The sequence below is a fragment of the Anomalospiza imberbis genome, chromosome 5 (genome assembly GCF_031753505.1).
Source record: "Anomalospiza imberbis isolate Cuckoo-Finch-1a 21T00152 chromosome 5, ASM3175350v1, whole genome shotgun sequence".
Taxonomy (NCBI): domain Eukaryota; kingdom Metazoa; phylum Chordata; class Aves; order Passeriformes; family Viduidae; genus Anomalospiza; species Anomalospiza imberbis.
Window position 1 is genome coordinate 52,866,199 of NC_089685.1, and position 27,914 is coordinate 52,894,112.

The 27,914-nt window shown below is 41.2% G+C and overlaps 1 protein-coding gene and 1 long non-coding RNA gene across 5 annotated transcripts in view; one reads left to right on the forward strand and one right to left on the reverse strand.

The window, feature by feature from the left end:
- TMEM178B (transmembrane protein 178B) overlaps positions 1-27,914 on the forward strand; it is a 211,883-nt gene that overhangs the window by 5,226 nt on the left and 178,743 nt on the right. Inside the window, exon 1 of one of the 4 annotated variants that reach the window (XM_068190833.1) lies at positions 27,656-27,807. The exons of the other annotated variants lie outside the window; for them this stretch is intronic. Coding sequence (XP_068046934.1) covers positions 27,681-27,807 — 127 coding nt within the window. The 5' untranslated portion in view covers positions 27,656-27,680. Of the gene's footprint in view, positions 1-27,655; positions 27,808-27,914 lie in introns of those variants that run through there. 4 annotated transcript variants of the gene reach the window in all.
- On the reverse strand, positions 1,084-27,393 carry LOC137474352 (uncharacterized). Its single transcript, XR_010999316.1, has 4 exons — positions 26,626-27,393; positions 12,382-12,493; positions 6,334-6,423; positions 1,084-1,420 (listed from the first exon to the last, which is right to left on the reverse strand). It is a non-coding gene; the product is annotated as an uncharacterized lncRNA (long non-coding RNA).

Below are 27,914 nucleotides of genomic sequence, written 5' to 3' on the forward strand. Positions count from 1 at the left end.
GGCAAAACTTCCAGTGTTGAGAATGGTCTATTGAGATTTGTCTATCAAAGTATAACAAAAAGTGGTCATTAAGAGCCTAACTAGCTTTTCAAATACCCTGCAGTTATTCTGCTTATGAACTCTGCTGAAATTAATACAGGCTATAGGCAATGGCTTGTGGCAGGATCAGAAACTGTGGTACTTGGCAATATTCTGATACCAGTGATTTTAAAAACCTGTTCTGTTCCTGAATAGGCTGGGTCACTTCTGTAATTCTATCCTGTATTTATTAATTTTTACTTTCTGGGAAATAAATCAAGACCTTTATGTTGGATTTTGTTAGAAAAACTAGAAATCTGTTACTTCAGGTTTCCTATATATGTATAGGTGTAATAGATAGTAATAGATATAAAAAATAGTTGGTCCCGTTTTTATTTCTCCTATACTTTTTGTTTTTGTATTTTTCATAGAACCCATGTGCATATTTCAAAATAATACAACTAGATAAATAGGCAGTGAATTAAAAGAGATTATCACAAGTAAGAATACTCAGGGAGAGGCAGATAGCATGAGACCAAAGACTTGAGTGTTCTCAAGCTGCAACAAAATTAGGCAGTTCTTTTCTTCTCTTTGTCATCATGAAAAAAAAAAAAAAAAACCAAACAAATCAGAAACAACAGAAATTACAATCAGTAAAGAAATTATTGGATTTGAACATGCAAACTGAGGTCTCAGTCTTTCTAACTTTTCCTCTTTTTCCTCTGCTGAATAATCTATATTTCTGGGAATGGACTGCATGGACTGAGGGAAAGCACTCTCGTACAGAGGGACCAGTGAAAATTAAGAGCTAACGGAGCTGGTCCTCTGATTTTGCTTTCACATCTGGTTGAGCCTTTTAGCATCTTAGGACCAGAGTTTCATTCCTGATCCCTAAAGCCTTGCAGAGTCAGGAAATGCTAGCTCTGAGGTTGTTCAATACAATATTCTAAAATCCTTCCAATTCTTGGGAAGGAGAATTCTCCAATTCTCCAGTCTCCTCTGGTTGTTCAATACAATATTCTAAAATCCTTCCAATTCTTGGGAAGGAGAATTCTCCAATTCTCCAGTCTCCTCCACAAACTGAATAGCCTTGCTGCTGGAGGCCCCTTTGAGCATAGAGCTCACCCTGTCCTATCAGATCCACTGTTTGCCTCTCTACCATGGAGTTTCTAGCAAAAGCAGCAATCCCTCACCCAAGCAACAACTCTGAGTGAGCCAAGCAACTCCAGCACTAAGCAAGCAGAGAGCTGGAATGCTGGTGAGTGCCTGGGAGAAGGAAGAGTTTATGTCCTGCTTTGGCAACCAGCAGCTCACAACTCCTTGTATACAACTTGTAGTGAGCCAGGAAAAAAATGGGGAGCCACAGTGTCTGTCTGCATCCTATGGCAATGCTGCTCAGATGCTTTCCTGAAGTAGTTGAGAGGAAAACAAGAAAGGAAAAAAGGGAATTACATCATTTAATTATGAAGGTACAATAAAGTAGATGAAGAAGTTGCACAATAACCAGAGTCTGTTCCATTTAGACAATTACTACTCAGAGGACCTTTCATCTTGCCCTTGGAAGGCTGCCAGTTAAACCTGACTGTATGGGGCTCTGCTGCCTGCCATTAGAATCCAATTTTTATTTAAAAACCCTCAGAATTTACAATGACTTTATGATTTCAACCCTCCTTTTACCTTCTTTCTTCCCCTGAGATCTTTGGAAGTCATAGTAAATCCTATTTTAAAAACATTTTATTGTGAGTATACTAAGCCCATGCCACCACTGTAAAAAAAATACCAAAAACCCAAACCCTAAGTAATTCCTGTGCAGCCTACCTTCACTTGAAATAATATGCAAGATTTCTGGGATGAAAGCATTCTCTGGTTTGGTTTGTCAGATGCAGGGCATAACTGAGGAAGGAAGTCTTAACAGGTCTACTCCAGCTGTCACTAGGGATTATTTATACACAAATGGAAAGAGGCTACTGAGAGAGGCTACTTGCAGCTATATCTATCTGCAAAGAGCAAAAAGATTTATTTTGGTAAAAATTCTTACAATACCTTGCAATGCTCTCGATTTGACTTTTAAAGTGCAATGGTTTTGACAGGTAAATTAAGACAGCCAATTTTTTTGTGTATCCTTTAGACACTAAAGAATCAAATGCTTTGTTTAAAATCTGTGCTTGAAATCCCAACTGTTTCCCAAATGGACTCGTTAAAAAATGGACTTTATTGAAGTCTTGATTCTGATCCTAGAGAAGTCAATAGTAAAAGCTTTATTGAACATGGTGATGGAGCAAGTTCAGGCCTTTAGTGTTTCCTTTGAGGTTAAAATTGTCCCTGGGTAGAAAGGCCAGTGCAAGGTCTGTGCTCCCTCCTGGCACAGCTGGAGTTCTGCTGGAGACATCCACTGAAATTCAGGCAATAGACAGCACTGGAGTTGAATCTTAGGCTATCCAGGTACTCAGTTTTGCAGTTTTTGATGCTGAAATTATTCTTAGTCTCTTGATGTCAGACTGGAAGTCAAACAACTGAGATACAGCAAAGCCATCCTCTTGTTCAGTGAGTTTCTAAAATTCTTTAGTGGATGAAATCACTGGTTCATATGTATGAGAGGATTTGGCCCATCATATTTTGAATAAGCAATGTAATATTTTAATTGCATCAAATTTAAATAGCAATTCATTAAAAAGTTTATTTGCCACAAGTAATAAGAACCTGACACATTCCTCTGACACATCTGAGATAATTAGTTCAATAATATATATCTGCTAAAAATACTAAGAAAATATATGTATTTTAACAGAACAGCAACCAGTTTTGATCATGACTTTTTAAAGGGCAAATTTCAATCAAGCTGTTGGCTTTCAAACAAATTTGCCAGTGAAGACAAATGGAAATTTTGCCTGAGTAAAAATGATGGGATCATGCCCTTCTCAAGAGAAACTGATATTTGCAGAGCTGCCTGCAGGACTGCATGCTTAATTCCTGTTCATTTAATTGAACATCCAAATCCTTTTGAGAAATCTCAGCATTTTTATCCTTTCTGCCTACTGCTAAAAATTTGTAAAAGCTTGGAGGAAAGATTTAATATGAGTGCAGTTGTGTTCTATTCAGTGTAAAAATAAAAATTTGAAAGATAATTTTATTTTAATAGTGATGAAATGGTCTGAACTATTTTGCCATCTCCCGCAATAAAAATCCATATTAATATTGCTTTTTCTCATTGAAAAAGTATTTCTGTGCATTTAGAAAAGCTTCAAGAGGAGAATGAGTTCATTAACTATTGCAGAACCTTTATAGGTAAGAAGCCTTTGTTTTTTGTAGGTTTAGCAGAAATAATGTCAGTAATTTATAATGTGAGTTACTTAATGGCTCATTGCTCACAAACTGCTGCTGGAACTCTTAACTACACATCTACCTCTTTAATACCAAAAGAAAGAAATGAGATTGTGTTTCTTAGTTTTAAGGAATAAATAAATAAATAATGTGGATTCTGGAATCCAACTTCCCTTAACAGATCATTTGGAATAGAATCCATTAAAAAAAAAGAAAGAATATAAATGAACACATTTTCCCTGCAGGAGAGAAATCAGAGTAAAAAAAAGGAAATTTATCAATTTTCTTTCTCATTAGGCCTAATTCTTTTATAAATAAATATTCAGAACTGCCTGGCTGAGCCTGCTGAAATCATAATCCTTTGTAGATAAGTACCAAAATAGATGAAAGAAAGGTAGTACTGCAGTTAGGGCAGGGGCTTACAAAGCCAGAATTTAGTCCAAGCTCTGCCATAGCCTTTCTTCATGACCTGAGGCAAGGGACTAAATCTCTCATACCTCAGCTCAGTAGCAGTATAATAGGGATTTCGTTCACTATTATTAATGCCAGTTCGCATTCTACCCTCAGATTTACGAGCCTTAATCATGGATCAGAAATCACGGATCAGAAAAATGTCCCTGTCCTTTTGACATGTGGCTGCACTTTAAATATTGGCAGTGAATGCAGCCTTATGAGAGAGTACAACGAGACTACAAAGTAATAATGTTCAGCGTGAGTGGTAGTGCTTTAGAACACCAGGAGGCAAACCACATTCCTGTGAGCACCACAAAATGTGGCATTCCTACACAAGTACAGTTGTAAAGAAGGATAATGAATAAGAAGTGTGGATGTTTACAGGATGGTCTTCCAAAGACTGAGGGATGGCACCAGAAAAATCATGGGTCATGTCTGCTTGAAATATTAATATGTAGTTGATCGGGATTGACCTCTTTGGTTTGGCTGTAGGAAGAAGTTGACATTTCCTTAATGAAGACAAGTAGATTACACTAATGAGATAGATATGGGGACAGCAGTCTACAGCTGCTAAGAGAAATGACGTGGTCAGAGTAATGTGTTAGGAAAATTATATTTCTAGCAGCATCCTAAATGGATACATGGAGGGCAAGTTCACATTTGTAAAGGTCAGAAAAGGAAATATTGTAGCAATAAAGGCAGGAGGTGGTGAGAGCCTGGATGGTGAAAGAAACGCAAACCTTAGACATCCCCTGGATCTATATATATGGTAAGAGATATGAGATGAAAATGTTGCTCCAGTTCTGGAGCTGAACAATGAGAAAAGTAATAGCATTGTCTGTGATGATCTAGAGGGGAATTACTGAAGAGAGCATATAGTAGAGAAGGAAGAAGACATTAGGAACTCTGTTTTAATTACAAGAAGCTGAGTTTGTTATATATGTGTCCATGAAGAAATATTAGAAATACTGTGGGTATGGACCTAGGGAGACAAGTCTGTGTTAGAGGAGTGAGCCTGGAAATTGCTACATGGAGATCAGGGCGGAATCTATGTTTGCGCTTGAAATTATCAAGGAGTGAAATACAGAAAGAGAAAAGCCCCATGAACACCAGCTGATCTGGGAGAAGAGAAAAGCCCCATGAACACCAGCTGATCTGGGAGAAGAAAAGTGTCTTTCTGGAGGGCACGCAAAAAGAGCAGATCTAAAAGGTGGTGCAGTAGAAGTCAGTAACACCATGGTAGCTGAAGAGAGACACTGCTTCAAGTTTAAACAGCACAAGAGACTACTGCAGGTAGCCAGTGTGCTGCAGCAGGTGAGAACAGAGTCTTCAGACTGTGCTGAAGATTGCCCAGTACTTTAAGTAAAGATTTTAGCAGTGGTTGCAAAGGAGAGGAAGCTGCAGTGAACTAGTGGGGAGGACTCCAGGCAACGTTTGTAGCTGGCATATTCAGAGTGGTTGGTGAGGAAGGAAGGAGAGGAAAAGACATGGTATTTCTAGAGGAAAATAAATGTTTTAAGATAAAAGGGTATTTTAAGATGAAAATATTTTAAGAGGAAAGAGATTGAATGGTATTTGTGTTATGAGAGTAAAGAGGCAGAGGGGCGTGAGAGGTCAAGGCAAAGAGAGAGCAAGAGGACAAGAGCAGCCATAAGGAAAGGCAGGAGGTAGGGTAAGATTGGCTCAATGGCAAATAAAAGAAAGGAAGAGAGCCACATAGCAGCTTTTTCATCTGTAGGAGAGAAGAATGGGGAAGGAGTTATAGGAGGGGAAGAGGAAACAGAAGGCAAAGCTGCTGGAAGAGGAAGATCATGGTTTGTCATTTTCTCATAGAAGAACTGGGTGAAATCCTGCATGACAGCTGAAGTGGGGGCTGGAGGAGGCAGGAGGGTCTGAGGAATGAGCCAAATGTGGCAAAGAGGTGATTGTGACTGTGAGTCTGAGATTTAACTGTGCTGAGCTGGAGTAGTAAGTCTAGGAAACGAGCAGAACTGAATGGGGGAACAATACAGTTATAGAGGAGAAAGTTAGACAGGAGGGCTCCCATTAGAGATGCCATACTGTGTGAGACATAGCAGAGACCAGCTGGTATAGATCAGCTGGGAATTGGGGTACAGGGCAGGAACAGCTAGGGGAATGTAAGGGAAAAGGTCTGTGAATGAAAGAATGCAGCATGGATAACATCTACAGGTGGAGAAAGGCAAGGAAAGATAAAGAGGGTGATAAAAGAATAAGGGCAGGCAAGAAGTCCTTGATGCTGATGATATGAGGTGACAGAAAGGCCAAGGAAGCTTAGTGTGAAGAGGTGGCTGGTGCTTGTTGAAAGAGTCCAGGAGATTGTCCAGGTGGTGGAGGAGAAGGATGGGGGGAAAACACAGGGTTCAGGATGAAGCCCTGCCTTTTTGGTGACAGAGTGGATCAGAGTTGCACACTGAACAGAGGATACACTAAAACATATGGCTTTAAAGGGCAGAGAAGTTACTACCACTGACTCTTCTATAACTTGCTCTGCCTTCCTGCTGTGAGTTTATCCTCTGTAACCTTGCAGAGGTGAAAGCATGGCTCTCCCCAATAGAGTTCAGCAAGTTTGTCCAGTGCTTGTAACAGCCATGTTCCAGTCTCAGCTTGAACCTCAAAGATAAATAAATATCAAGTATTAATTCAGGATATTTTCCACAAAGTGGGGTGTGTGTGTGTGGGTGTGGGTGTGTGGGTATGTGTGTGGAGAATGGTATTTGCATAGCTGGGGGCTTTTATGGAAAAGGAGTTCTAGGATGTCCCATGTATACAGCAGTGTGGATCCTGTTAAGATATCCCACCAGATCGAGTGAAAGACATGGGGTGTCTCATTGTAGCCCTTCCTTAATTCTAAGAACTTCTGTTGGTTTTGAGTTTTAACAGCAGACATTTGAAAAAAAGCTTCCTAAATGTATATTTAGACTTTCTAATAGGATGAAACGGTCATGTTAATTTTATTAGATAACAAAAGATATTTGAAAAGATAATTCTGCCTCAATATGAATGTATGATTCTTGTCTCTGTCTGTGTCTCTATTAATCAGTGCATATCTTTGAATATGAAAAGAGCACTTTTCTTTCTGCCTAATGGTCATTTAAAGACAGAAATAACAGAAACAAACACAAACAAAAGAAACAAAATTTTTTTTCAGATGATACAGGTGTAGATTAGGGTCACTAGACTGGTTTTGAAGAGGTGATGATTTATGGTAGCTGATGATCCAATTATATTGCTTTGTCTTAGGTACTTGAGTGGCCCTGATTAAGAGAGTATCCAAATATGGTTTTTGATTTTTAAACATAAAGGAATTTGAAGAGTGGAATTATCCCTGTTTTACACAGAGGACAGTTGTTCAACATTGCAAAAGTTCTGCAGGAGAACAATTTGCATTGGAAAGAAATTTGTCATTGTTGATCCCTAATTACATATTTTATGATAAATTTCATCTCCTTTCAATTTACCAGTTCCCAAGACTGTCCAGTTTTGTTCATGTGATATTCTGTAATGGTTAAAGAGAAAGGGAGGGGTGTTATGGTGATCAGAGAGACAAAGGAGACAGCCAACAGGAACAGGGGAAATGGAAAAACTCAAATAACTTAATGGGCTCAAATTGAGAAGTTGGACAATTTCCATCTGAGTCTTTTGAAAGATGTGACATTGCAAGTCCAGTAAAAAGGATTTTCAATAAATCTGTCTAATTAGGGTGGTACATTAGGAATGAAAAGTAGCAAATCTATATTTAAAGAAAGGAGCAAAACTTGTCTGGCCACAGCGGACCTTTTAGTCTGATCATAATAATACCAAGCAGTGTTTAAAGTAAGTTCTAAAGGAAAGATTAATGAAATACACAGGGGAAAATGAAATAAACATGCAACGTATGTTTTCCTATTTGAAGTGTGCCAAACTACCCTGATGTATTTTGCTAGGAAGATAACTGGGGTTTACGATAAGGAAATGCCTTAGACCTAAATTATCAGGATTTTGGTAAAGAATTTTATATTCTGCCCCTAAGGAAATGGTTTGTTGCAATGTTAAGGTAATTAGTACAAAATTTACAGAGGGTTTAAGGAACTGACTGAGGGAAGGCAAAAAGTGCTGAGAGGGGAAGTGCCAAGATGAAGTCAACAGTAGAATTCCTGAAGTAGGAGACCAGTAACATCTTTGCACAGAAGTTAGCAGGGCTCATTGAAAGGACTTTGAGCTAGATTTGAAGGGGGAAAGAGATAAAGCTAGGCTTGTTAGAGATAAGCCTGAGGGTGGCACACCAATGTTTTAGGGACAGTGTGCTAGCAAGGCCCTTCGGTTTGCTGTCGCAGTGGAGGTAGAGGATGGAGATTCATATGGCAATAAAGACTCAAGAGTTAGTGGTATATTGGAAGGAGAGACTGTGACCTATGGAGAAAGAGGCAGGCAGCTCAGGAGGACTACAAGGATGTCATGAGGTTATGCAGAAAGAAAATTAGAGGGGCCAAAGTCCAACTAGAATGATTTGATGATCTTAAAGGCCTTTTCTAATCCAAATGTTTCTATGATTCTGTGATATATTGCCTACTATGCAAGAAAAATGCAGAGTCCTTTCTGGTACTGTGTGCTTGTGAAACATCCATAGGACTCTGAAGGATTATTTTACTATTATTTCTAATTTTTTTTTTCCTTTTTTCCTGTGAAAGAGCATATTCAGCTCTGTACTGAGCAAGCAGGACCTGATGGAAGGAGTGTTTGTCTCTGGGCTGCCTGACACCAGCCACAGGTGACTAGTGAGAGGGAAGGGACCTAAGGCAAATCCAGCTGCATTATCTCAGCTGCTTTGTCTCTCAGTTAGATCTGAGCCACAATTTTTTTCATTCCTGTGACACCCCACACAGCCAGGAAGGACTAGAGAGGAGGACTCTGAGTGCTTTAATGCGTACTTCACCTTTCATTGAAATAATGTTGTTAGTAGGGCCTTTGTTTCCTGGCTCCCTCATCTGCTTTCATTTCAGATTGCCTTAGCTCAACAACAACAAAGGCCTGTTAGATTCTCAGCTATTTATATTCACAAGACAGGAGAATGCAGAGCCTTCAGCTTCTTCATTAAGACAGTTTATATATAAAAAAAAAGAGAATTTCCGTACTATATTTAAGCGTTCAGAATGGCTGGCAGCAGCAGAATTAAACTCTTCTTTGCACATATTTAAATTATCATGAGATGTGTATTTCAGTTCACAAAGCGTTCAACCCTTTGGCTGGTGATGTTGGGTGAGTTTCCTAATATTGGGATGGATTTTGGCACAGGATCCACCCCCGTATGAGAAATAAATGACCCACTATGGACCTTGTTCACTTGTATGTGAAGCAGCAGACCACATTCCTCAAAGAAGTTTTTGGGAAGGGCCTTACAGAGAACATAAAGGCTCCACAGCACTAAAGGTAGGAAAACATCTAGGATAGTGTTTTGGGGCTATAGTTCAGCTCTCAGGAAAGGTGGAAGCACAATGACATCAGTACAGAGCAGGACAAGTGTGGAGGCTCTTCCTGTCTGGAAGTTCAGAGAATGTTGTCTGACACTTCCAGTAGCAAAGCTACCTTCTGCATTACTGGAAAGAATGGTTACCCAGCCCTCTGCCTGAACACCTGTAGAAGCAGGGCTGTATCCAAGGTGGTTTAGAGAAGGGATTTCTGTTTTTTATTCCCACAAATAAAAGAATGACTGCAGTCTGATGAACAGGCCCCATTCTGCTTCGAGTGACCTGGAAAGGGTGGTGGCAGAGACCAAGAGAGGGGAGGCTGGAGGTTGATGGTGTTGCCTCTACAGGCATGTCACATATGTGGGAGCAGCTGGATGTGAGGTCCTGTGCCTGTGTGCTGAGCTGTGCTATCAGCTATACATATGTGCCTGTGAGCTATGCTAAGCCACTGTACACCACTGAGGGTATGGAACAAGGGCAGAGATAAGTGTTTTTCTTGCCTCCTTTGTGTAGACGTAAGCCATCCTTTTTCCATGAAATAATATTTCATGTCCAAGGAGAATCCTTTCTACTCGGTGTCATGAGGGAGGAGCCTCCAGTTTTCAAATACTATTCCTTCTAACTCATTGATTCTGGTGGGAAAGGTAGTCACAGACTCCCAGGGCATCGACTTTGTGGGGATGGGAGCAGGACCAAATCTCATTGACCACTCCATAAGGTCCATGTTTATCAGTGATGAAGTGGCTGCAGAATGGGCCTATACAGTGTCTTGGCCTCTAGACCTGGAAAATTCCATTTGTAGAAAGCATGAGGACTTGTTTCAAACATTTTTTTTAAACAGAAGGTGGCATTGGGAAGAGTGTGGCAATTTGTTTAAGTGTCTCCGAGGGAAGGAGGGAGAGGCTATTTGGTTGGTTGGAAGGGGGAAAGATGTATGTAAGTGTAAGGTCTCCCTCACACTGACAGTGATGGCACTACAGGGACGGCCTCTGCTTCTCCCTCAGTCTTTCCTTCTTGTCCCCTGTGTTGTTCTTACCGGTGTCCCCTGAACTCTGTTCCACACCAGAACTTGTGGCACATCTGCCCCCTCTTGTTCATCAGTTATTGTCAGCATCCAGCCTGTAACACAGCAAGTAATTGCATTGTCAATGCTTTCAAATGAAGAAGCAGTAGGAGCAGGAGATGAACTCTTCAGCACCAAAGTCCTCTCTCTTTACAAAGGGAGAGAAAGGGGAAAGAAGCAGGACTTCCTTTAGTGGAAAGCTGCCCACAATGCTGAGGTATGGGCAAATTCAGAGCTTCAAATTCAAGCTCTGCTTCACCTGCTGCCAGCCTTGCTTCCATCTGAGGGGTCTTGGTGTTCATTTGTTTGTGTTACCAGGGTGTAGTTTTTGGCTGGTGGCATTAGGATGACTGGAATGGCACAGCTTCTTTAAAGATTCTCCTTCCTTTGAATGCAATTCCTGGCATTTTGGGAGCTCCTGTGCCTGAAATTTGAGGTGACCTGCACTTGATTGCTATGGTTGGATGGTACATTGTACCTGCCACCTAGAAAATTAAGTTGTTTGAATGTTCATCTTGGGCACATGAGTTAGGCACTGAAATACCTCCTCTGAGGACTGAAGTTCTTCAGGCTGCTTGTGATAACGTTTCATTGAATATCTTTAGGATCTGTGTTTTGAAATGAGATCCAACTGTTTAGCTCTCAGAAGGCACAAATTGCCCCAAATATATCTATCCTGGTGGCAATTTACACCAGGGTAGGACTTGGTTCTAATACTTGGGGATCAAATATGAACATTTCTCCATTTATTTTTGAATGCTTTCTTTCCAGGGTTTGGTCTGTGCTAAAATGCAGGTCAGTGCTCCTTCCTGAGTTTAAGCTTTAATTTGAGTAAGTTTCATTCTCCATCAGAGCTATGGCAACAATCTTCAAAGCTGATATCATGGTTTAGGCATCTGGTGCACACATACTTGACCCAAAAGATAGAGGCAACATGTAAAAAGCTGTATGCGAGTGGAAGAAATAGATCAGGAGTTCTCTCTGTGGTCTTTTAATAGTTTCTTTTACCATCAGGCTGCTCCTTTCCAAAGATAATCAATCAATTATTTTTCCTTTGTTTCTAAGGGCCTGGGAGCTGAGAAGCTACTCCTCTGACATTTTGGTATAACACTGAAAAATATGGAGCAAGTTTTCACATGAAACATGTAAGAGCCAAAGTTTACCCATCACAGATGCCAATCTGGTTTCAAAGGATTTAAGAAGGCCTGTTGTCTGCCACACTGGCTTTTTTTTTTTTTTTTTTTTTTTTTTTTTTTTTTTTTAAATTTTTTATTTTTCTGTTTATGTATTGTCTTTGTAGCTTTTTCATCTGCTAAATGATGTATGGCCATATATCCTGGTCTTTCAGCTGTGCTCCAGCTTTATATTAGAACTACTACTTTGTTTATTTGTGATTCTTATGGTTCTATTTAAATGTTTAGGAAGATAAGTCTGAAATAATTTTGTAGTTCTCATGGATTAAAGTAACTTTATTGAAGTGTACCAAGGGAAAGCAGAGATCAGTGGGTGCCTGAGCCCTCAGGCAGCCTGGAAAAATGACTTTGCAAGGTGATCACAGTCATTTCACTGGAGCATCATGTTTCCAGCCAGAAGGTGAAAATTCAAATTCACTGATGAAGGGGAGGTGAGAGTAAGAATGAAACCACTGGGACTGAAAGCTTGGAGTTGTGGACAAAAGAAAATGGTGGCAAAGTTAGGGGAAACATATACAAAGAGAGAAGGGGAAAAGTGTAAGAGAATGGAAGCAGCATTGGTAAGGAGAGGCAGCAGTGGCTGCAAGGGGGAGCAGACCTTTTGTTGAATGTGAAGGCCAGGATCTGTCCTTGAACAAATATTGAAGTGACAAAAGGTACATAAACACCATGTTTCCCCTTTGGCTGTTAGCAAACTGTTGGCATGTTTGTGGCATGTGTGGGAAGAGCCTGAACTCTAATGCTGCCTGCGAACCAGACTCATGGTGAGATTTTTCTGACAAAGGTGCATTTGGGTCCTTACTGTAGTAGAGGCAGGACAAGGGCAAACCTGTGACCAACCTTTTTCATCTTGAAAGGGTAATTTCACCTGCCATTTCTGTCCTTGCAGAGCCTCCTTGGGGGCAATTCTTCCAGCAGAGCACATCTTATCAAGTTTTCCTCCAGAAACTGAAGCAGGAGCCAGAGTCCTTTGGAAAGCCCTGCATATAAATATCTTGTTTAGTTAGTCTAATAAAGGTATTACTAACAGTTCTGCTTGGAGGATTTATTGGGGGATTTCACTAAGACAGTGTTAGCAGTGGAATTATAGTCATTCTCTTGTAAGACCTTGTCAATGCAAGAGAAAATAACATTGATCCAATCAGAGATATTTTACAGGATCAATGTAATATTCTTTTGCATAATCACAACTAAAGGATTATGGGCCTGTGCTGGGAATGATGAAGGATCACTTGACAGATCATAGCCTCATTTGTTCTCATCCTTTTAACTGGTGAAGTATGGGCAGTTTTAAAAAGTCTGCCTCTATATCCCTGTATCTTAAATACAACAGGGCTCCTTCGGGCCACAGGCATTATATATTCAGTCTATTGCTTTTAAACAATATTTTTGGCTACATACATTTTTCATAGCTGAGCCATACTGAAGCATCTTAGTATGACCTTGAGACAATTCCCTCTGCAATCCAGGAAACCAATGTACACAAAATGGGAAATGAGGCCCTGAGGTGAGCAGGGAGGAGGAGAAGACAAATCAATATACAGCATGAGCCTTATAACCCAAACATCATAAGGGATTCTGAATAAGTTTGTGTAATTGAGCTTTTGAATAGTGCAGAAATTCCTCCAAGGAGATAAAAGCATTGCAGATGGCAGTGAATTCAGGAGGCTCAAGAACATCCTGTGGTATGCTGGGAATAACTTATTATCAAACGAGTCTCCCTCATTGTTTACACTATTGTCTTTGAATTTTTTCAAGATCCCAGGTCTGCTCTATTGCTTTAATGACAGCTTTGTCATGCCTTGTGAAAGCCCTAAATCCCTCTACTGGCTACAGTTACCAAGATATTCCCTTGGCTTTAGCCATGCTTCTTCTGCTCTGGAAGAGAAGCTGTGTGTTTGATAGCTTCACCACATTTGATGGAATGGTTCCTTTGGATTTGCACGTACATCTCAGTAAAGGATGGAAAGGGAATATGGTGGCTGAGGTGAAGAGCAACGGCTCGGCTCACTGATAATATCAGGGACCGTTCAAACTCCAATCCTGTGGTTTCAGATGACTACAACTGCAGGGCTGCAAAAGTTATTTGGGGAAGAAAAACCAGTTATTACAAGTGACATTTAAAATTAGATGGGACATAGCTCTCGTGAAATACAGCAGGCATCATCTTGTTTCCATCAGGACTAGGACAGATGACTGAACATGTCCCTTTTTCAGTCATGGGCAGAGTCTAGCCTGAATCAGAGCACACAGCTTTGCTAGGAAGCTGTGACTAGCATGAAGTACATGTACAGAGGAGTACATGAGAGGATGCAGGAGCCTTTTGTAATTAACCCTTAAAACAAGTTCAGGCTAGGGACAAAATCTCCAGGAGTTTGTGGTCTCTGCAGCTTTACCTTGCACCAAGATGCATGGGAAGGGGAAGAGGAGACAGGGTTACAGATCACAGACGGGTCATAGCCTCTAGGCAGCACCAACCCTGGCAAAGCCCCCTTGCTGACCTTATTCTTGCAGGCTCATGTTTGGCAATGCAGGTCTTCCATCACTGTGAGGTGATTTGTGGAGGAAGTCTGGTTTGACAGCTCCCCTTTGCGTGGCCCATTACCTCCTGTGCCCTGTGGCGCATGACACACACCCCCTGCTTGTGCAGACTGTGACCCCCTGCATTGCTACACCGCTGTGGGCTCCTGCTGCCCATGGGCAACTTCTCCTGCTTTGCTGATGGCCATTTCCAGGGGACCTGGCTAACTGTCCTGCCTGTAAGCCTTGGGACATTGCCATGGGTCTGGCACTGTGGGTATCACCAACACGGCAAAACAAGCTCAGGTTGCCAGAATCATTAAGTGAGAGTAATTGTGGTGCCATTTTATTTTTTTCCTTGCTACCTCAAATAATCAGTGATCAGATTACTTCTGCAAAATGCAGTGCCAAGAAGTAATTGGTGATAGCAATCATTCACTGTATCAGCTCTGGACACAGAGCTTCGGCCTTTGGACAGTTTTTAAATCCTTGCAATTCACGAGTGCCTGTCATTTGTTCTGTCAGTGAGTCTGCAGAAAATCCGTACTAAAATGAGGTTAGGGGTTCAGACTTAAACCCAGAAAAGCATGAAAAGTCAGAGCAAATCCATGCTGATAGACTGTACTTTGTTGTGTAAGTTCAGGATGAACCATTATACAGGACTTTCACTCTTAACTCACAGCATCCTGGTGCTGAGAGTTGAGTTAGATCATGGATATTTCTGGATTGTGCGTATTTTCATGTTAGTGGATCCATAGGCATATGATGAGCATGCCAGTGTAATTTGCATTTTAAAGTAGTCTTAAATAAGTTCTCATGTCTGCAGCTGGGCTTTGAGAAGATTGTGTTCCCTGGAGTTAGCCCAGGGCAATGTGCTGAAGATCACACATAGCTTTTACTCTGTTCTTGCTCAAGCAAAACTGCTTTTAAGTCCAGGGAAGCTAAGTCAGCCTTGCTGAAGCTGGAAGCAAGCATGCCTTTGACTTCAGTGGTACATAGATTTTGCCCAGCCTTAATTTTTTCTTGTGAAAAGTCTTAAAGAAAAAATGGAGAAAGGCCTTCTAAACCAAACCTCCCAGGGACTTACTAAACACTCCTTCTTGCATAGGTTCACTGCCATGTGAGTCCCTTGAAATATTATCTTGAGTGGAGCAGGAGGTTTGCCTAGAGAAAATGACCTATATACAAGGCAAGTGCCATGTAACACTTGCAGTTAACGTTTTATTTGTTGGTATAATAAAAGCATGTCAACAATTCAGTGTTGCCAAATTCCATTTGCCTGTTTGGCTGGGATATGTAGTTTTTTTTCCTGAGGAGAGAGTAAAATTATGTTCATTTGTTTCTTTACGGCGCTGCTCCTGGCAAAGAAGATTTTGTGCCAGGGCTGATAAATATTTGAGTGAATTTTTTGAGGTTGTTACTCTGAACTAATGCCCAAAAAAAGTTCAAGGAAAAATAATCCAAGGCTTCGTATCAATTCATATAACTACCCTTACAAATAAAAATGTTAGGTCTTTAGTTGAATAATCCACTACACCTTTGACATAGCGGTCTTTTGTAGAATTCATTTCTTCTGTGAAAGCTGCAAATGTAAACATTCCCTTTCAACCAGTCTCACTCACAAATAAATAACTCCGATCTTCCTTGATGCACATTGTGTTGACTAAACAATTTCCATCGTCTTAGGCTTGTTACTTTTTCATTTTTCCCAGAGGGATTTGCAATCATTACGAGTCACTTTCCATTTTGACTTGTAGCCCAAGCAATTGAACATGAGTGCGAGGCTTCGATAGAAGCTGCTCACTGCAGATAAGAGTGACCCCCATTTACGAGCAGGTAAGGTCAGGCCTTTCCACCGTAACCTTTTAGGGGGGATGCTGATCTTTCAGGCTATTACACAGGCTAGAGAAGCATACCATGATGTCCATGTCACTGAGATTTTATACCATCCCATCACAGTAGCATCTATACCAACATGCATGACTCTGCAAGGAAATACAGCTCAGAAACTGTCTGGAATAGATATGACATGTATTATTAATTACCCAGCTGAAGCATCTGTAGTAATATTTGTACTATGGGCTCTGCAGCTCTGTTCCCCCCCATCCTTTTGAGCACTTATTTGAATATTGTTATTTATTTTAGGCTGCCTGGTGATGCCCAAGCTTGAGGAGCTTAATTGTGCTGTAGGCAGGGGAAGTTGGGCACTTGTGCGTGTGCGGTCCCTGCCGTCACGCGGGCTTATTCAGCAAAATGGCCGATGAGGGCACAAGATGCGTAAATCAGCCAGTGCTGCAAGAAGAGCACTTAATTGAAGCTTTATCAAGTGCCTGCAGAGCTGACCTCCGAGCAGCAGCTGAACCACAGTTGGGATGGGAGCGAGCCAGCAGCTTTCACTGATGACTAAGCCCGTGTGCTGGGAAAGGATTTGCTTAGAAAACTTGCCTGCTTTACCCATGGGTGGTAGAGCACTGCATAGCTAGGGGTGACTTAAATCATTCTGCCTAACTTACTTAAATTGCTCCTTTCAGCACAAATTCAGAGCTTTCAGGACACTTCGATGACTCTGTAGTTGTGTACAGGGATTTAAGCTAAAGCCAGGCTGCTGATGGTCAGGGTCAGCACGGTGCTAACGGCACAGGGGGTATCAGGCTGTATGGTGACATGATGGCAAATTCGGGCCTGTGAAGTCTTTTGTGCTGGTCTGGCATTGGAAGAGTGGATCCAGCACGTTTTCTATCCCTTCTGCATAAGCATTTCCCTGCTCTGCATGTCTGCAGCTGTGTATGCAGAGACAGGTAAATATCCAAGAGTTGTAGATATTTGGCTGCTGAGAAATGGATCACACAGCACTACACAAGCATACTAAACAAAATAAAGCCCTGAAGGCTGAAAGCAAAAGGAGAAAGAACTGTGTAAAATTTCACAATGCTGAAAATAATGGAGGACCAAATTAATTTGGAGATAAAATCTAAATCTTGACAGGTAATTGGAAAATTATCAACAACATTCTACTACATGTCTGCAAAAAACTGTAGTGCTATGTCTGAGAAAGAAGACAGAATTGTTAATTCTGTCAATGCTTCGCTATGAGAGGAAGCAAATATAGCAGGAAATAAAAATTGTGAATGGGCCTTTTCTCACATACAGGAGGAAGAAAGGGCAACATACTGAAATATCTGGAAATTAAAACCTTGGAATGATAACACCTAGGTAGGAGAAGAAGTACAAGAAGGAAAGCTATGGGTAGCTGTGTCGATACAGGAAGCAAAACTCCAAAAGCCATTAAAACCCAGACACTTCAAGTAAATTATTATTATTATATGCTCTGTAATAGCAAAACATATTAATGATAGAAATGCTAACAATAGTATTTGCCTTTTGCTAAATGGAAATGATTAAGAAAACCTGTGGAATTCAAGGATATTTTTAATAATGTTTAATTAATAATAATTTTTATTTCTCATTTGGGAAAATCCTAGATAAGATATTCTTGCCATGTGATGACAACAAAATACTTTCTTCTCCAGCAGTAATTTAGACTGACAGAACAGTTAATAAATTCAGTCATTTTAATTTAATTGATCTGAGTAATTAGATTCCAAGCATTTTTAAAGACCTGGCTAAGGAAATGTCCAGATTTAATTCATATAAATGCAGATTTTTAGAATTTGCCAGGATACTGGTGAAATAGCAAAGACCTAGAAGAAAGCTGATATTATGCAAACTCTTGTAAAGTGTAGATATAAAAATGCTAGGAAAAATAATGCAGCAGCTAATGCAATTAGTGAATAAATTAATAAAGATTTAAATACAGATATACTAACTAATGCTAATCGAAATGGATTTATAACAATAGATCTCATTAAAATATTTTTTGTTGATAAAGGCACTAGTGTTGATTGAATATTTTTTCTCTTTTTTTTAGGCACTTGACAGGGTACCAGATGACATTTTTATTAATAAACCACAGAAATCAACATGATACACATTAAATGGATTTAAAAGCTGGGTAAATTATGGAGTTTAAAATGAAATTTTCTATAGACATAAAACAGATTTCACAGGATGTTACAGGTAACAGCATTTTGCATTAGGCTAGCTATCATTTTTATTAAAGAACTAGGGAAAAACATGACAAAGTGATCCATAAAGTATACTTATAATAGTTTGGGGAGTGCTAAATAATAATGCAAACCAGGTAGTTCTGTGGAAATGGTTGAGGAGAGCATGCTTGATAATGCAAGGCTTATAGAGCTCAACCAGCCAAGCTTAACAAAGAGAGGACTGAGGGATGGCTTCACCGTAGGCTATAAAGCTGCATATGGAAAGAGAACCTGCTTAGATGGGACTCTGTATCTAGCAGGCAGAGCTATCACAGGTGGAAGGCTGAGGTTAAACCAGCTGAATTCAAATGAGATATAAGGCCAGTTAGTGGGGAAGGTATTAACCTGAGGAACAGCTTACTCTTGGATGTGGCAGATTCTCCATTGAAAGCACCTTGAAAACTTAGATTGTATTTTTCAAACAGAATTGAACTCCAGACAGTCCCATGGCCTCTACTGGGCATCTGAGTGAGTGATCATAGAGCTGCCTTCTGCACTCCTAATTTATGACTGAACATTACACGGAAGTTGTGGCTCTGGAAAATGAGTGTCTGACACCAAGAGTTCAGGTTTTACCTGTCAGTCAAAGGGTTCTCTGACTTTCCTGAATGTAGAGCAAGACTTGAAGTATTTTATGTGTGTAAGTACACAAAGCCATAGATGCACCCACTTCAAAGCTTTAGGTAACTGCATGGATCTGATGCCACAGCAATGCAGCCTAGGAGGGCTCTTAATGCAGTGCCACGTTCTGCTGCTGCTTCAAGCTGAGAGGATTTTATCAACATCATCAGCAATTTACTGTAGCATAACTCAGAACTGAGTTCACCCTGGCAAGCCAGCATGGCCAGCTGTCCCACAAAAGGGGATTTGAAGGGTGATGTCAGGAACAGGCAGTAAAAGAGGGAAAGAATACAAGGGAAAGTTGGAGAGGAAGGACAGATGCACTAAAACCATCAGCAGCACAAGGGAGGCTAGAAAACAGAGAAATGTGAAAGCTGCATTTTAAACCATAATGTTGTGTACATAAGGAAAAGAAAGGAGAGAAGTATTGCACAAAAGCAGGGAAATTTGTGAGGGAAGAGAAAGAGCATGTACATAAAAGATGGGGAGAGAGAAAAGGAGAAGAAACAGAAATGTTTGTTAGTCTTTGTGACCTTCTGTTACACTTACTGAATTATTTATTCTGATATTTGCTGGTATCTTCCTGCGAGCTGTTTTTTGTCACAATATAAATAAGAGCAGAACTCTGTTACTGCTATTCCTGGAGGGATTTTGATGTTGAATGGCAGTGGGCACCTTCCCCCTCCCCCTGACATCAGGTGATTATGAATTATGCTGAATGCCTCTAATAACTAAAAGGAAAGGGCTGCTCAGCACATTTGGAATGTAAATCTCATTTTTTCACTTTTGTAGGTCATGAAATGCAGCCCTTTTCTAAACCCCTGTGCTCAGATCACAAGCTACCACTGCACATGAATTCCTCAGCCTAGCCTCTGCAAGGGTGACATTTCACCCAATGCTGAACCCCTCAGCATCCTGAGGGCTTGAGATAAGATTGTTATTATTGTTGTTTTAAACACAAGCATGCTGCATCACATCACATAAAAAGTGCTGCATAGATTTTATACCACATGGGAAAACAGATTAGCTAAAACGCAGAGATTTTGTTTTCCAGTTAAAAAGCAAGAGCTTAATTTATATTTTTTCCATAGCCTGCAGGTAGTCATGGAGTACAGTGTGCAGGGAATCTGCACTTACTGGCCAAAACTTCAGAAATGTTCACTGTCCAGCCCGTCTCAGGCAACCCATATAAGAGAACAGGAACTTTTGGGACCCATATTTAGTTCCTGAGCTCTTACATCTCCTGCCCTTGGCACCTTCTTTGCAGGAGCAGGTTCTGTGCTGCAGCTTGAGGAGCTTGTGGTCTCTGGAGAAGATGCATGGTACTGCTTTGCAAGAAATGAAATGGAGGGAAGAATCCCTTAAACATTGATGAGCTGAACTTTCTGCTTTATGATTAGAGTACTTTAGTTATGATTCAGGTCATAGATGGTCAGTTTTTGTTTCCTACTGTACTGGTACTGTGCAACATGCAGTTCAGACCTTGTTTCATTTTGGAAGAGTAAGCAAGTTATGTAAATAGTTAAAAGGAGGGGTTACAGGTAAAAGGGAAAAAGAAATTAAAATTACTTGGTGCTTGTTTTGCTTTTGGGATAGACAGTGTCTGTCTGTGAGGAGAAATTAACTTTTCTACACAACTTAAATCTCTCTTAAATCCTTAAAATAGAGCTCTGGGAGTGACATGGCACTGAGGCCTTGCTGCTGGCCAGTTTCACCTTATCATATTCGCTCAGAATATTTCCAGCCCAGCAGAGTTACTTTGCTGACAGCCCTGCACAAGCTCCAAGATATTTTCTTGCTTGCAAATTAAGTTTTCCCAGCAATCCACCCTGGTACTTCAGTTATCATCACTGGAGAATGGATATCCTCAGGGACTCAAAGAGGACTATGCAGTCTCTCACCCATGGGTTTTAACTTGACCTTGCTCACATCACTAGTGACCAAAAGTCATTACCATAAGTGGCTTATGTGAAATGTATTGGTCTCAGTCAATTATAAGCAGACAGTTGTCTGCATGACTAAACCACCATCCCAAATGGTGCTTTTTTGGGAAGTCCTAAGCAAAAGCAGGGTCAGTACAGCTGGACTGAAACATCAGCAAAAGCACAAGGAGAACAGACTTTAAGTTTTGTGCTTATTCACTTTCAATTGAATGAAAATAACACAAGCTGTAAAATAGCTGTAAAAGGTATTTCAGGTCTGCATAAATTAGAGCAGTCTCTGGGGTTGCTCTGACTTACACATGGGACAGTCATACTCCCCAGACAGCCCTCACCTTCAGAAGATACCAAGGTAGCAGAAAGCCTTTCTGGCAGCCTTTGTCCCCATCTCTGCTGAGGCAGAGCAGAGACCAGCAACCCAGACTCTGTCCAGCACATCAGTTTTTACCCTGTGTGCCCGTACAACAAGCTCAGCCTTGCTCTGCACAGAATATCACACTGTGGACAAGCAGGGATGCTGTCTGCCAGGCCTTTTTGAGCCACAGAGAACCATCAGACTTGCTGTGACTACCAGAGGTACTCACCTTTGTAGGGGTACAGATGGGGTGAGATGCAGAGCCAGAGCCATAGCCTAGGAGGAGAGAGAACAGTTGGTCCATTTTGCTTTAAGCTACAGGCAGCAGATTTTCAATCTGGGAAAGGCTTGCAAGAACTGATCCGGAAATTCAAAATAGCGCATTTTTCTCTAGAACTGAAACACCAAAGCAGGCATTTATTTTGAGTCAGCTGAAGCCTCTGATTTAGTAACTGAGATATTTAATTTTGATTTTGCTTTATTCATTAATTTATCTTGGTAAACACGTGTTGACTACTGCCTGCTGCTAAACCCCCAGAGCTTCCTGTGCTCCACCGCTCTCCTCTCCACAAGCCGTGGCAGTTGAGCAGTGCAATGTCTTTCTGCACAGCTACAGGGAAACAGCCCTGGGAAGTGCCTTCTTGGAGGCCCACTCTTTGCTGTGACTTAATCATGTCTTTCTGGCTTTCCCTACAGCAGGGGAAAGCTTTACTCTATGCCTGCACTCGTGCTCCTTCTGCAGCTCTGTGTAGTCCTGCACTGGTGGGTACATTAAAATTCACCTCAAAACATTAAAACTGAGCTTCAAGATGAGATAACTACCAAGAGGCCCAGCAGAAGGCCTAGTCTTTGATTAAAGACTGTGTATCTGGGTTGACTACTGTCCTGAGGAAAAAGACTGCCTCAAAGCATAAAATCTAAACAGTGAAAGAATTATTGAGATATTCTGTTTTCCTTTTTTTTTTTTGCCAAGAAGCTCAGGTGCCTTGTCTGCAATCTCACAAAGCTGGAAGTGTGTCCAAAATCCTTGACCCCTAGTCTTATGCCTTAGCTGTAAAAGCATCCTTTCTTCCTGAACAGCTGTAGTAATGGTCTGCCAAGGGAATGAAGAGGAGACTCTTGTCTCCAGTACTATGATTCTGAATAAAGCCTCAGGTCAATGTAATCAGACATACAGAAAAGAGAAGGATCATGTCTCTATGACATGGTTGAATTACTGGCATGGCATAGCTGGTCCAATTTTTTCATAAATGGTAAACTTATCAGTCTGGGGGAAAATCAAGGGGTTTTGTGAATTTTTTTCAAGCACAGTGACAAAATAATCACTATAATATCAGAAGGCAAGGAAGGATTGAGGGGAAAAAAGGCAGTGAAAAAATAATTTTTTTTCAGCATGACAGATATAATTATGGAAATTATAACAATTTTTAATATTCTAAAAATAGTCTTCCAATTTTTTAGGGAATATTTCTCAAGGAAAAATGGATCCAGTTAAAAATCAAAGCATTTCATTATTTTGCCAAAACATTCTGGGTTGACCTAAAATGATTTTTTGTCTTAACATTTCACTGAAAAGCTTAAAAAATTTTATTCTGCTTGAGTCAAATTTAATTTTTTCCTGATTTTTCTCATTTTCCCACCTGTTTCTGATGGATCTTTCTTTACTAAAACAGCATCTTCACTTTTGCTACCTTGATCTTGCACACTTGAATATGAAAAAAGGCAAAAATAAGTTGAAAATTAAATGCATTAAATTTTCATAATGCGTAACTTTAGTATGGATATGTAAATATTTCATCCCTCCTTGGTTCCTTTAAAACATCCTCCAGCCCATTGACTCTAGTAATGGGCCAGGTAAACATCTTGACCTTTATCTACTCAACCTAAAATCCCTATAAATAACTTTTATTGGTTTCTTTCCTCTGCAGCTATATGGAGTGTCACAGCTAAGAATGTCATTGCCCCAAACTGACAATTATGTTTTCCATTTTTTGGTCTTTTGCTTTCTTTTTCTTCTTACATAGTTTATAAAGCACAAAGACAAGAAAAGTCAAAAGAAAGGTCTTTGTCTAAATAAAGGTAAAATTCTGCTGCAGACAGAAAAGTGTCTTTGGAGAAAAAATTATATAATCAGACTCCGTATTTATTCTTTTCAGTGGCATCCAGGTCAAATCTACTTGGTTTTCAAGGTGATGTTTCTAACCAGCCAGCCCTTAAACTCAAATTGAGATCTGAAAGTCAAGCTGTGTCCTTTCTGACTCATGCATAATCATCCTTAATAAAGTTTCTATAGACAGGATTTAGCTGACGAGTTGGTGTTTATCATACACAAGACAAAAGAGATTAATCCAAGCCATTCATCCATAGCTGGACTGACTCTTCATCATTAGCTGGTTAATGTGTGCTATCTGTAAAGCAAGCCAGAACAGGATGATCCAAAGAGCAGATGTCCTAATATGGAGTTGGTTTTATGTAATGCTTTTCTCCACCACAAATGCATTTCATTTTAACAAAGTATTTCCCAGATAAATCCATTGGTGAGCCTCTGTGATAGCAGACCTGGGAGAAATCCCTTTTGCCTTCCTTCCCCTCACCTTTGTGCCCATCTTCCAAAGCAAAATGTGTGTATGGGATTAAAAAGGGGAAAGAGTGGGGGCGATGAGACAAGGTAGGAATATCTGGGGCTCTGCTCTGCAAAGGGATCAGCTAGTCAATGGAAGATGAAGTCAGATTTAGGGTTTGCAGCCCCATAACTCTCCTTGTTGAGCATGGTACCTCATGGAGCATAGCACATGATTCTGAACACCCTCTCGAGCTCGCTGACATATGCATTTGTATATTTAACGTACATGTATGGCAGCCTGACACCCGCTGTGACAGGAACCACCAGCAAGCTACCGTGACGGTGCAGCAAGCTACCGTCTCCCTTCTCTTTAGTTTGAGGTGATGATGCAGTTTGAGCTTGCTTTGAGATCTCCTCTCTTTTAAATAAGCGTTAGGTCTTGTCTTAAATGTTATTATTTCCATTTGTCATGTCCTTAGCATGCTGAGTAGTCAGGCAAGGAGAGGGGAGCTGGCTGGGTGCAGGGTAAGTGAGGCATCCCTCTGCTTGGGAAAGCTCTGGTCCTTCCCCTTAAGCACACCTACCTCATGTCTGATGATGAATGTTAAAGGGAAGACTGGATGTCACCTGGCTTTTTTCCTGCCACCAGGGTGCCTGTAAGAAACCAGAGGAAGCAGTTTAAAGAAGTGGTGCCCTTTAAGCAGACAGAGAAGGAGATCATGCTTATAGGAGGCATTGCTTTGCAAGTAGCACAGTGAAGCAGAGAAGTGGCCAGTCTCTATTTCCTGATCTATGCTAGACCAGCTTAGGAAGCAACTTCACCCCCTGCACCTCAGCCATCTTACCTGTTAGTGACAATGGAGATCCCTCCTTTATAAGGCATTTGAAATCTGTTAATAAAGAGTGTGTTATTAGAGAAAGGAATATTACTGTCACAATCCTAATAGAATTACTCAGTTTCTGTCTGGACAAAGATGAGATCTTTGTTGGCTTCTCGAACAGATGTGTGGCCAGGTTTTGTCTCATCAGAAATGGCTGTTGGCTATTGCCTTCAAACACTAGCTCACTTACTAGTGGCTCAGTCTGGGGCCCTGTTGTGTGTTTGAGATGCAGAGGTTGTCCCTTTGGAAGCTGCCAGGACTTCTTTTGGATCATATTTGTGTCTGACATGAAATTGTGCTCTTAATGGCCAGATGCAGTCTGCCACCCTGGGTTGTGACAGTCTGGGGCTGTCACAACATTTCTTCTCAGCCTCCATACTACTATTCCTCCTGCTCCTTTGATCCCTGCTCTTCTCTGCTCCCTTTCTTTCTGTCCCTTTCCTTAGTTCCATTTTGTTATTATTAGTCTTGTCCTTTCAAATTGCCCTGTTATTTCTAGTGTTCATCTCTTGCCTCTTTTGCATAGACCCTGTGTCTTCCCATGCAAATTGTGTAACTCACAATGTTCCCTATCTTGGAAGAACCAGAGGTGGCCAGCACACAGCAATTGTGGCCTCTCACAGCAGGAACACACAGGTAACTGGTTTTTTAGGGAGCCTCAACACAGTGAGTGGGCAGCAGTCAGTCCAGGCAAGAGAGGAGACTTACACCTTATCAACGAGGCTAGGTTGGGCCTCTTAAAGAGGTCTGGGGGATCCTCCTCTGTGTACTTGTTCATTTGTCCCAGGTATGAGTTGGGTGACTTTGAGTCCCTTTCTCCAGTACTGTTTCCTCAGTGTCTTCTGAATCTCCTGTCCATCTGTCACCAAGACTGTACCACATGTCTCCTTGTGATCCTGTCACTGAGCTTCCTTCACCATGTGCATGCAGCTACACAAAATCCAAGGCTATAAGAGTTGTATATAGTGATGGATGATATTCTGCAGTGGAGTCAGGATTGTGTGATTGTGGGATTTGGTGGTCCTTTGCTGTCCCAGCAGTAATCACTGTGCACACAGAGACTAAACAAGAATTCAGCCAAACCAATATTTTCTTTAGGGCAAAATGTCATGGAGACTTTGAAAAATACATTGAAGCCTTCTTTTCTGATTATTATACTGTATTCTGATGCTCATTCTGTTGAGATTTTTCAGAACCTGTGTCTCTTCTAATGGAAAAAACAAGATACAAAAATAATCTGGAACTCATGACTCTCAAAAAGAATCAAAAGCCTGGAGATCAGCTCAGAAACTCAAGATAGGACATTCCATATTAATCTGCAAAGCAGTGTTTGCACTGCATATACAGGAGCATTATATTTCAGTTCAAGGTGATAATAGATTAATTCTATACAGTTCTGATGCAAATACATCTATGTATATGCATATAAAACTATCACATCAAGCCTTGAACAAAACTTTGATAGCAGTGCCTCAACAAACTGAGAGGAGTTCAAAGAAAAGCAACAAAAATTATCAGGATGGCTTTAGGATTTATTTAGGTTGAAAGATTAGGTGTGCTTAATGTGGGTGAGATCTGAAGGGGGGCAGGCACTAAAAGACTACAAATATTTGGTGGGTGTTAATGCTAAGAGGGGAAGAATTACCTTGTGTGATTTAAAGAGGTATATCATAAGAAATGACACAGAAGAAGTGACAAAATAGTCTGAAAACTACAAAGAACCTTCTGCTGTCAAAACACAGTACAGTGTTGTCAGTGAAGTATCTACAGAGGTAGGTAGCAGGCCCTGGAAGCAAAACTTGGGAGGCTATGCTGCATGAAGTCAGCTTGCTCTAGAAGAGAGGTGAACTGGAGATTACCTGTTCACCAGCCTCAGACAGCTTTCCTCTACCACACCTATTGTTTCTTCCAAAACAATCTTTGTGAAGGCACCAGCCATTCAAATGACCTCTTCTAACTCAACACATAGAATCTGTGTATTATTTTATTGATATATGGTTATGACTTCCTTATTATGTTGTTCCCAGTGAGTGTACAAGTTTCAGGAATCTTGTTAATTTGGCTCAATCTTTCAAATATGTTTTCTTAATATGTAGTCTAAACCCACAAAAATCTGGTAAACTTACCCATCAGGTACCTTGCCACACAGGTAAGAAGAACAAAGGCTGTTTTTTTTGTTCTTACATTGTGCTGATTCACAAATTTTTTCACTGCCAGAGACACAGCTTCTCTTCTGGGCATAGCCCATAGCAGGAGCCCACACACACTCAGGGATGAGATTGATGTTAGCGTTAATGTTGGTTTCTTCACCAAGTAAACTTCAGGCTGCTTTAATCTTGTTCATCTGCAGCACAGTGGACTGTTCACATCCAAAGACAGAGTCTCTGCATCAGACCTTTGGTCCTCGCTTGCTAAGTCTTTCCAGAGGTCATTTTTGGCAGGCATGACACCTGCCTGGGCACTGCCTCAGGAGTGTGGGTGGGGTGCAGAAAAATATCCAAGACCATGAGCAGAAGGATGCTCATGCCAGGGGTTTCTGGAGGAGTGAAGCAAGCAAAAGACAGAAGCACAAGTGCCATCCAAGCACTGGTGCACTGGTGAAAATTTTGTGCACTTTTCTCTCGTTCTTTTCTTGACACCTCATTTATTTCAGTGGCTGTTTACTGCTGGAAGGGGAGACACATAAGGCCCCTAGCTGTTAGTGGCTTCTTCTGAAAGAACACTGTAAATAATCCTAGGAAAATTTATGATGGAATTTGTTTGCCTTTTATCAGCTAGAAGTTTTCTTGAGGAAAAAGGAGCCACCACGCTTCACTCCAGCCCGGCCATCGCAGGGCCTGATCCTGACCGGACGCCATTTGCAGTAGCTGCGATCCCTTAGCCCGGTGACCCGCACTGTGGGCGGCCACCGAGGCAGTGACAGGGAACTCTGCTCTGGGCATGGCTCCTCCATGTCTCTGTGGGAAGAACAAGCCCCTCGTGCCACATGGCTCTGGTGGCAGGTGCAGCTGCTCCTCAGCAGAGGTGGTGCCAGCTGGAGGCAATCAGGGGCCCTCACGGCCCTAAATGGCTCCACCTGGGCCCCCCACCCCCATCCCGGGGCCATTTCAGCTCAGCCTGGGGGTGCCGGCTCTTCCCTGAGCTCTGCCGTGAGGAGGTGGCTTAAATTTTGAGGGATGCCATGGTCCTGGCTTGCTCATTGTTGGATGGATGGACCATCTTTGTGATGAAGGACCCTATTACCAGCCCCCGTGCTCCATCTTGTGGGTTCGTGTCCTTCGTGGGGCTCTGCCTGCCATTTGAACAAGGTACGTGCATGGCTGGGTACAGGTAGGGCCTGGTTTTGTGCACTTGGACTCTCCTGAGGCTGCTTGGAGCTGGTGCTGGGGTGTCCCTGTGGCTTGGGGACCAAGGT